Source organism: Elaeis guineensis, chromosome 14, assembly GCF_000442705.2.
Source record: "Elaeis guineensis isolate ETL-2024a chromosome 14, EG11, whole genome shotgun sequence".
In the NCBI taxonomy this organism is placed as follows: Eukaryota; Viridiplantae; Streptophyta; class Magnoliopsida; order Arecales; family Arecaceae; genus Elaeis; species Elaeis guineensis.
In genome coordinates this window covers 48,732,424-48,743,283 of record NC_026006.2, presented here as the reverse complement: position 1 = coordinate 48,743,283, position 10,860 = coordinate 48,732,424, and the positions used below count along the sequence as shown (strand labels likewise).

General features: G+C 39.2%; 1 protein-coding gene across 1 annotated transcript; it reads right to left on the bottom strand.

Moving 5' to 3' along the window:
• Nucleotides 1–7,946: 7,946 nt before the first annotated feature.
• LOC105057794 (membrane protein PM19L) lies at nucleotides 7,947–10,737 on the bottom strand. Its single transcript, XM_010940492.4, has 4 exons — nucleotides 10,011–10,737; nucleotides 9,673–9,892; nucleotides 8,461–8,506; nucleotides 7,947–8,340 (listed from the first exon to the last, which is right to left on the bottom strand). Exons 1-4 carry the CDS (start codon nucleotides 10,135–10,137, stop codon nucleotides 8,224–8,226), a joined length of 510 nt encoding a protein of 169 aa, XP_010938794.1. The 5' UTR covers nucleotides 10,138–10,737; the 3' UTR covers nucleotides 7,947–8,223.
• Nucleotides 10,738–10,860: the final 123 nt, after the last annotated feature.

The window sequence follows — 10,860 nt, the reverse complement described above, 5'->3', positions numbered from 1 at the left end:
GAAAAATAGAGAATCTGCATCGACTACACAAATCTGAACGAAGCTTGTCTGAAGGATAATTTTTCTTTGTCAAAGATTGATCAACTAGTTGATGTGACTTCAGATCGTCGATTTTTGAGTTTCACGGATGCCTTCATCAGATATAATCAGATTCAGATGGCATTCGAAAATGAGGAGCATACAGCCTTCGTAACTGACAAAGGTATCTACTACTATAAAGTAATGTCTTTCGATTTAAAAAATACTGGAGCCACTTACCAACGGCTTATCAATAAGATCTTTAAAGTACAAATCGGGCAAAATATAGAAGTTTATATAGATGACATGCTGGTGAAAAATCCTCAAATCTCAGATCATGTTCGGGACCTGGAGGAAGCTTTCAACACACTTTGATGATATCAGATGAAGTTGAAATCGACTAAGTGTGTGTTCAAAGTGACTTTCGAAATTTTTTTTGAATTTTTTATATCACAATGGAAAATCAAAGCCAATCCCCAAAAAATCAAAGACATCATCAACATGAAGCATCCGAGCTCAAAAAAAGAGATACAGCAACTCAATGGAAAGATCGCCACACTCAGTCGATTCATTTCGAGATCGACTAAAAGATGTTTATCTTTCTTTAAGACCCTGTGGCAAACAAAAGATTTCTCATGATCGGATGAATGCCGACAGTCTTTTGAAGATCTGAAAAAATATCTTGCATCACCATCTCTACTGACAAAATCGAAGGTAGGATAAATTCTGTATCTCTATTTGGTAACTTCAACAGAAATGATCAGTTCGATACTCATACAAGAAGATGAAAATCATATTCAATGATCGATCTATTACACCAGCAAGGTACTTTACAATGCCGAGGTGAGATATTCAAGAGTAGAAAAAATGATCTACGCTCTAATTATATTAGCACAACGACTTCGTCCGTACTTTCAGACACATCCTATTGTGGTCTTGACAGATCAGCCATTGAAGGCAATCTTACACCGACTTGATACATCGGGTTGAATGGCAAAGTGGGTGATAAAGCTCAATAAATTTGATATACAATATTACCTACGTCCGTCAATGAAGGCACAAGTTTTGACCGACTTTGTCACCGAATGTACAATACCAGATAATAAACCTGAGAATGAAGCTAGTGACACAATAAAGTAGGCCACGACTTCCGACCCTGACTTAACATCAGCATGGGTGCTACATATTGATGGAGCATCTAATACACAAGGCAGCGGAGTTAGTCTCATACTTACAAATTTCGAAGGGGATATTATTGAATACATCCTTTGATTCAATTTTAAAACTTTCAATAATCAAGCCAAGTATGAAACACTCTTAGTCGGCTTAAAAATTATCAAAGAGCTTGAATCAATAGTCTGAAAGTCTTCATCGATTCACAATTTGATCACCGGACAGGTTAAGGGCGAGTTTGAAGCCCGAGACCCTATTATGATGAAGTATCTTTAGAAGATGAAAGATCTAATTTCAACACTAAAGTATTTTGAAATCTTTCATATCCCAAGGACTGAAAATGTTTGAGCCGATACACTTTCGCAACTCACAACTACCTCCTTCAACTCGCTGGGTCGGACATTCGTTGAATGTATTGAACAGCCGAGTATTGATAAAGTTGAGGAAGTGTTACAACTCACTGTTGAACCAAGCTAGATGGATCCAATTATCCAGTACTTAACTGATGGGACTCTCCCTATGAATCCCTCAGAAGTCAAATGACTCAAATGGATGGCCTCTCAATATATTTTAATGAATGATAATCTATACAAAAGGTCATTCTCTCTTTTCTTACTGAAGTATTTGAGACCAACAAATGCCGACTATACACTCAGAGAAGTCCATGAATAGATTTGTGAAAATCATTTGGGGAGCAAATCTCTAGCTTACAAAGTCTTACGATAAGAATATTATGGGCTCACCATGAAGAAAGATGCAGTTGAAGTTATCCGAAGGTGTGAACCATGTTAGAAATATGCAAATATTTAACACCAACTGATAAGTCAATTAACATCAATTACTGCGTCATGGCCCTTCGCACCATAAAAAATTGACATACTTGATCTTTTTCCTCTGACATCTGGCCAGAGAAAGTTTATAGTGGTCACTATCGACTATTTCATCAAATAGATAGAAGCTGAACCTCTGGCACAAATTACTGAAAGTAAGATGGAAGACTTCATTCAGAAATCAATAATATGTAGATTCGGTTTACCACACACTATCATCACTGACAATGGTCGGCAATTCGACAATCAGAACTTCAGAGAATTCTGTGTAAAATTTCATATTACGCACAAACTCACATCAGTCGGCCATCCACAATCCAACAGAGAGATGGAGATAACCAATCGAACGATTCTGCATGGACTCTTGACTGAATGAAGCTAAAGATCTTTGGATAGAAGAACTATATCCGATCTTGTGGAGGTACCGAACGACTCCTCGCATACCAATGAGAGAATCACCATTTAATCTGGCTTATGAAATGGAAGCAATGATCCCACTCGAGATCGGATTGCCATCAATAAGGATTGAACAATATAGTGAGCCGAGCAATTCTGAATATCGGAGAGCCAATTTAGATCTACTATCAGAAGTCTGATAGTAAGCTCAAGTTCGGATGGTAGCATATCGACAAAGAGTAGCCCAATATTATAATGTGAAAGTCAAGCCGAAGGTCTTCCATCCAAAAGATCTGGTCTTAAGGAAAGCAGAAATCTCAAGACCTTCAGACTAAAGAAAGTTATCTCTAAACTGGAAAGGACTTTACAGAATAATAGAGACACTCAGACTGGACGCATATCGATTGGTAACTCTTGAAGGATCAGCTATTCCTCGAATATGGAATGCTGATAACTTAAAAATATATTATCAATAAAGTTGTTCATGTATACATTATTCAGAATGAAATGTTGAAATTAAAATCATAAATTTTAGTCAACTACGAAGTGATTTTAGACTGATAAATGGATGTTCGCTTCCAATCGACTATATTTCGATTTTCACTGTAAAAATCGATATAAAAATTATACTTCGACTTTCACTGTAAAAATCTCAATACCGACTATATCTTGGCTTTCCATTATAAAAGCCGACTCTAGTCGAACGACTATTATGCCGACTTAGTCTTAACTAATTGGAACATTATGCCAATATGATCAAGGTCGGATTAAAATTATACCGACTTGACTACGGTCGGTCGAAGGATATTCGGCTTGCCATCGATTATCAAATAACTTGACGTACTAACCCAACTAAGATCGGACTCAGGGTATTCGACTTATGACCATTTATCCTAATACTTACAAGTATGTCAAATAGATATGTGACTAACTGATGATTCTACAATTATTATTGAATGTTTGGCTTACCGATCGATGTTCGAAAGTTAAACAATTACTCAACTACTATCGAACATTCAGTTTATCGATCGATATTCGGTAGTTAAACAATTACTCTACGACATTACACTCTACGACATTATACACATACAAGGAAGATAATTGGTGCTTAGAAAAAAATTTATTCATTTCATTGAAAAGGAAGATTACAAGTAGACCGAAGTTTGATTACAAGTATTTGATTACAAAAAGAAAGCAAAAATTACATCGATCACTAGTCACCATCCTCGTCTCGTTGCTCCGATGTGGCATTAGGGACTTGGACAACTTCTGATGCTGTCGGTGTTCTACCTTAAGTCGGTGTAGCATCTTCTTCAATTGCTTCATCTTCTGACGTTGGAGGGACGATGCTACTCAAGTCGAGGTCTGGATATAATTTTTCGATCGTATCTCGATCATCCTCGTACCCAACGTAGTAGAAGGTCAACCCACGTTCGAGGATCTCTTCTTTGAACTCCTCGCTGACTCTGCTTTCGCCCTCGCCAATTCTACATCAGTTCTTATGGAAGATGATTTCTCATCGGCCAATGCCAACCTTTTCAGGCTGGTCCGATGTCGCTCACGTTCGGCTTCAAGTTCAAGAATACACCCATCTCTTTTTCGTCGAAGCCGATGAATGGAATATTTCTTGCTCTTGATCCGAAGTTCGAGAGTCAAGTTGTTTTGATGAGCCGACTCAAGTTTGGCTCCAGAGGATTGAAGGTCAGCAGACAGACGGAGGACCTCCTCCTAGAGCTTTACCTCCCGCTCAACTGTCGCCCAAAGTTGCTCAAGGACAGCCACCTTCTTAGCATCGACGGCCGCCACTTTATTCATCCATGTTTGATGGAAGTCGGCAACCTTTCCATAGCTGGCCTTCAGGTCGAACATATCATATACCAACTGCAAGCAGAAGACAAATTGGATCAAATCAAAAAAAAAATACAAAGGAAGACTTACCCTGAGTATTATCAAATAGAAAGAAGAGAACAACTTAGCCACAGTTCTATTCTTTCGATTCTCCTGGTTGGCCAGGAGAAAAGTAGCTTGGATGAGCCGCTTGGCCAACGTCGGATTGGCCAAAGCCGACTCATCCTCAAAAAGTTGGATGTCAAAATGAACTGTGTGACCCACAGACATTGCATCATCCGTCGATGTCATTGGTGCCTTCTCCCGATCTCTTGTCGGCGATCCCACATTTGAAAGTGCAGGGAAGCTTGAACTTGATTGCGCCCAAGAAATTCCTGCTGAAGGAGTGACCAGCACAGCTGCGGACTATTCGGGTTCAGCCACGGCCTCCACCTCGGCCCGAACCTCGGTTAGTGAAGCTACGGATGTTGCCGCAATAGCCCCGTCTTCTCTCGCTGCCTTTTCTTCAGTAGATGGCACATTAGGGAGCGCTGTCAGAGCCGACAGTGCCAGAACCGGCTTGGGAACCGACGTCGATGGTACATCAGATTTCCTCACCGATGCAGATGTGGTTGTCCGACCCTTCTTCGATGGTCGGGAGGGTCCAGCTTCGAATGCCACTGCCCTCTTCTTGACAGCATGCTGGCGAATATTGGCGGTCGATACTCGCCCCCTCGGCTGCATAGCTGCAATCGGAACAAGGAAGTCAGTACAATTCAGAAAATAAATAAAGAAAAAATAAAAATAATCAACTATGCTATACCTAAATTGGTGATCGAACTGAGACCGGCATCGTAGAGAGCTTGTTCGTTCAGCAGCTCTCTCTGCGATGGGACTATCATATCCTTCAACCGATAGAAGTCCTCTCGATCGTCGACCTCCACCCGACTATTATCGTTTGGGCCGATCCTTGGATCACCCCAGCATGAAGGGAAGCCCCAGGGAAGAGAGGAAGCAGCAAAGAAGAACTGGTTCTTCCATATATGGATAGATGATGGAAGACCGATAATGAAGGAAAAACCTTTTCTAGGGTTGAAGAGCCACCAACCCTTCCCCTTTGGATGGGGATGGAGAACAAAAAAGCAATGAAAAAGTGAAGGACGAAGTTCAATCGGTATTAACTGATACAATAAAGCAAAACTGATTATTAGCCAGATCAAATTTGATGCCAGCTGAGCGAGACAGAGACCATAATAGTCCAAAAGATTTCGGACAAATTCCAGAATCGAAAATCGAAGATTCGCCCGAAGGTCTTCGACATAGAAGGCCATCTGGCCCGAAGGAGGGGAGTTCACCCGACCATCGGCATCAGGTATAAAAAATTGATATTGCTCTAGGATACGATATTGTTCCCGGAGCCGCTCGATATTCGGTTCAAAAAATGAAGAAGCCTCCACTTTCAGATCCGATGGGGAGTCATCGGTCGGATTCTCCGATCGATTATCCTGAGAAGAAGAGACCCTAGCCATTGAAAAAGAAAATGAAACAGAATAAAAAAAAAGACCCAAGGAAGGACAAAAAAGACTTAACCTGAAACCAAAAAGAAGATGAAGGAAAGGACTGGGACTTCTGAGGCTAGGGTGACTTTTCGACAGGGTTTCAGCAATAGAGGATGAAGACAAAATGCAAAGTAAAAGTCTGACCGAAAGTGACTCTATATATATAGTATCCTTCAACGGTCAAGATAAAAGTGATCAAATCAGAGTATCAGTAGATGACGACACATGGCAACATCCATACCGATCATTGATCGGACGGTTCGACGCACCTGTCTCTGATCATGCCACCTCACCGTCATCCACGTAAACAGCTCTGATCCAATATCATTTGGATATGTGGCCAAAATCTACTAGTCAGAATCATATCATCCGACATCAAATTATCTTCTTGAAACGACGTCCGATACAGATGTCTGGTATCGAATTGTCCTATCGATGTAACAGCTCAATAATAATTTTGCAACCACCAAAATGACAAAACGACCGAAGAACCCTCGTACTCAAGTGACTAGCAATCAAGTTAGGGTTCGAGGTGACATATGACAACTCCCTTCGTCTAATATGATAGATCACGTGATGAAATACACGTCAAGCCACCTTGGACTTAGGAGTAGGGGACAACTGTTGGGACAATACAACTGACCCCCGACTCCGATTCAACATCGGCCGAATGAACATATTACGCCGGCTAACAATTGGTTGACCGACCGAGAGTTGGCTATTACTGACCAACAACAGTTGATTTACTCTAATCGAAGACCATCTACATATTAAAGTTACCAGCCGATAGACATTCGGATCTTCTACCAACTTATCAGTATTACCGACATACAGTCGGCTTATCTGTTTAACACATCCTAACTATTGTGAATGATTATCAACTATGTGTCATGGCAATTATTGAGAATTAACGACACACTAACTCCATAATAATGATCCGATAATTTAGTGCCATAAAAAATGGGACCACATACTCGACGGTTACATCAGGATCATCTATAAAAGGGAGGTAAGTGAGCAACACCGAGAGGGATAATTTTGAGCCAAGATTCTGCTACTCATTTTATCTACTATTCACCAACTCCTCTCTGACTTAAGTATCGGAGGGTCTCCACCGAACACAACTCCTATCTGTGAGGACTTGATTTTGCAGGTGCTCTTCACCGGTGACAGGCGATAAGGAGTTGGCTACAATAGTTTGCATAGCAGGTTTCAATTTTTATTAAAATATCATTTTCAATGTATACATTTCAGAACTTCTTGGTTTTTACAGTTTTGCAGCTTTAAGCTATTTTCAGATCTATTTGCAAAACTCCCTGTTTACAGTTCTATTTGATTATTTATTACATTGATGGTTAATATTCATCTTGTAATATCTTAGAAGTCTATATGAAATAGACCTCTCCATTTCATATAGTTATATTATGATATCATATTTCATAATTTATGTTTTCTCATTATGATATTGCTCATTTGATTATTTTTGATCGGGATGGGCACGGAGTTTCGAGCATTGGAAGCTATTAGTTTGTTAGTTAGTTGATTTTCGGATATTAGATAGACATTTGATTTTCTAAACTTTATTACTTGATAATAATGGATTTATTTAGTTAACGATTGATTTGATGACTCTGGTATTGTTGAAGATTTTATTATTTCATAAGTTTTACATGACCTCTGGAGCTTCTTCTGGGATTATACGGTCATGTCACATAGTCGATATAATTACTGAGTTGGAGGCATGACAATTATCGTTACCCTGTGTTCCATTTATTTGTTTAGCTACTAAATCTACAACTGCCAATCCATCATTTGGTCGATATGGAAGATCAGGAAGAACTGGGGAAGCAATAACATTCTACACTGACGCTTGGAGAGAGAAAGCTGAAAGCAACATTATATGCCATTTTCATAAGCTGATCGAGATCAATCTGTCCCATTCTTGATCGATTTACTCGCGACAAAATTTGATTAGATGTTGAAGGATAATTACAAATTTATGTAGATATTGCTTCTCTATACATCTATATTATGAATTTGTATCATGTGGAAAAGCCTATTTATAATCCTTGAATCCTGGCAAAGGTTCCTACGAGTGAGTTTGAGATTCCTCGAGTCAGAACTTGTATCCTGAGAAACAGTGTTGATACATTGAATTTCTCATAACCGATGTAACTTTAGAATCATAGTTTTTTCTCCACTTATTTTATCTACAAGCCATTGATTGAACTGTAATTTGTGTTCTATGGAGTTCCATGTTACATGTAGCAGACCTGTCTTTGTAAATTCCATTAGTGTTTACCTCCAATACTTACATAAAAATGAGGAACATGAAACTGATGGAAGAAGATAGTTGCAAAAAATTTAAACATAGGGAATATGGAGGTTTAGATAACATAGGAGGAGTGATTTCCATGATCTCAGACTCGTCCGGTGACGTAGGGTTCATTGGCGGTGGCTATTGCACCAGCATTAATGGCCCCTGTGCACAGCAGCTGAGTGCCGCTCAGGATGATGGTCAATGCCTCCAGTGTTCTCTGCACAAATGGTAACGTGCATGTTAAATATTAGAAATAATGGCTCCTTGTTTGGAAGATAAGTTGATCATGGGGCTGGTTAAACCAATGCTACTTTTAGTTGAGTTGGCAAGATCTTACCAAGTTTGGAGGCCTCCAACTTATGCTGATCTCTTTGCAAGCCAATCTGAGGAAAAAGAAATAGGTTTTGGTGGAAGACATAATAATTGATGCAACAACCCAGGACCTCAGTTAAAATAAAATAAATAAATAAAAATTCAGGACCTCAGCTAACATGGTTAGTTAGAAGATATTATTTGGATTTTTTTAATTCTACATTAATGTTCAAGATCTATCCAGCGTATAGTCGATGCAAAACTACCACTCCTATATGGGTCGTCATATACTCTCCCTGTTTGAGCCTTGGTAACCTCTCCAGGCTAAAAGTTTAATATATAAATCTATTTATAAGTATTACAAATTTAATCATAAATACTATTAGCCAATCCTAATGGTCCCATACTATAGTGTTCTCTAATCTATGTAGGCCATGAACCAAGTCTGCTTTAATACCATTTATCACAACTTTGGAACGCTGAAATGGCTAGAGAAAATATTCTTTTTAAATTTTTTGATCCTATGTAACTATCCAAGATCTATCATGCAAAGCCGATAAAAAATTAAATACACATCTGCATGGGTCACCATAATTGGTTCTCTTCGTGGATATTCAAGCTTTGGTGGTTTATATGATGAAGATTTAAATCAATTATTCTTTGAATGTAAATGCCCAGCCATGCTCCATCTAGAAGTTTGATTCTGATGCAAGCCAAACTTCCGGTCTCTGGCTTGGCTTGATTAACTTTGAGTTCAAGCTTAGCTGTTGAGAACCACTTGCTAGGGAAGCAAGGGGATGAGTCCCTGCTAAGAAATCTACATATGTCTACACTGGAAGCTATAATCTCAATCAGTGAAAATCAATTTGATGGCCGGAATCAGAATGCATTGTGGTTAACAAAATTCATCTCTTAAATCGATATTGATTTTGAAAAACAAATTCAAAATATAGGCTCTTTAAATGGTACAAAAAAAATCCAAACAAAAACTCAAGAATAGCACTATCTATAGATGAATTTTGTTAATGACTTTTCCCAATCTGAAATACGCAAAAACATTAATTGAGCAAGCCCCAATTGAATCAGGCATGAAACCGAACACGAGTTCCTGAAGAATGGATCTCTCATTTGACAACCTTAATGATGCAAAACTTATAACTTTGTATGTTTAGCCATTCTCATAACCATGAGTGTTAGAATGAGAAGTTTCATTTTATTAAAAGCATAAAGTTATTACCCCATGGCTAGAAGTGTGAGACCCCAAGTAATGATAGAAGAAGCTGCAGCTGACAATAAGCTGGCCGAATTCCCCATGAGGACATCTCGCAAGCCAGTGAGTGAAGTGGCAATGCCTACAACTCCAGCGATGAGCGAGAAGATGACAAAGAATCCGGTGGCCAGGTTTCCAATCGGATAGTAAATTGGAAAAAGTCGAGCTGGTAGCGACAAGCCCGACACTGCCAAATGCACATGAAACATTGAACATTGTTAATTGCATGACCGTTAAATTTTGCAGGACCGACAATCCTTTAGTTAGATTCAAGACAGCATATCCTTCCAGGCTACTCAATTTACCTGCATTTGGAGTCTCATCGATGCCATAGTTAACGACCCAACCAGCAATCACCGCGACAATGATGTACATTATGAGGTTGAGGAAGAGGAGGAAGGAAGCAAAAGGCTTTGCCCCCTGGGAGGCCATGATAGAAAGAGGTTAAGGGTAACCTGAATCTTGTAGAGAACTAACTACTTGTGAATAGCTTGGCAAAGCCTAAATGCATATATATAGGCATGCCATAAAGTGAGAGGCATAAGTTAATGGCTGCAGCTTAACAAATTGTTCTGCCTTTAGTGCAAGGGAAAGGATAACATCCTTTGCTGTTATAGGAGGCATCTCCTTCCTTTCTCCCATGCAAAGGAAAGTATTTCTTTTTAGGATCCCATGCCTGCAAGCTAATCCATAAACAACAAAGATTGTTGAGAAGAGTCATGATGTGATATTTAAATATATCTATCCATGAATTCAACATGAAATTAGATATCACTCGAGTGTTTACAAATGCATCTCCCTAGAAGGATGTTTTATGTCAGATTTCACCTTCCGGCTTCCTCCATGAATTAAAGTTATTTCAGACCTTATTGTCTTAGGAGCAAAATTTTAGAGAGAGAGTCCTTGGGAGGTCCCAGATCTCACTGAAAGATGTTGTTGAGGTTGGTGTATTTAGCCATCTTATGGTCTGACTAATCTGTGGCAATGAGCTAGACATTCACATTCTACCATAGTGAACCATAGAAAGTCAGGTACACTCACACTATTACCGTTTGCAGCCAAAGCCAACAAATCTTGGCACATTGCCACACAATATATTGTATAAAATAGCAAGAAAGCTAGGCCTAGATCTCAGTAATATCTGGATTCTTGTAA

What these genes read in the sequence shown, in the direction of transcription:
- LOC105057794 (XM_010940492.4), bottom strand. Translation starts at nt 10,137, where the DNA reads ATGGCCTCCCAGGGGGCAAAGCCTTTTGCTTCCTTCCTCCTCTTCCTC. An exon ending in CGATGAGACTCCAAATGCAG is followed by an intron (nt 9,893 to 10,010) that starts GTAAATTGAGTA and finishes TGCATTTGGCAG; the next exon opens with TGTCGGGCTTGTCGCTACCA. An exon ending in CTCACACTTCTAGCCATGGG is followed by an intron (nt 8,507 to 9,672) that starts GTAATAACTTTA and finishes CTTTTTCCTCAG; the next exon opens with ATTGGCTTGCAAAGAGATCA.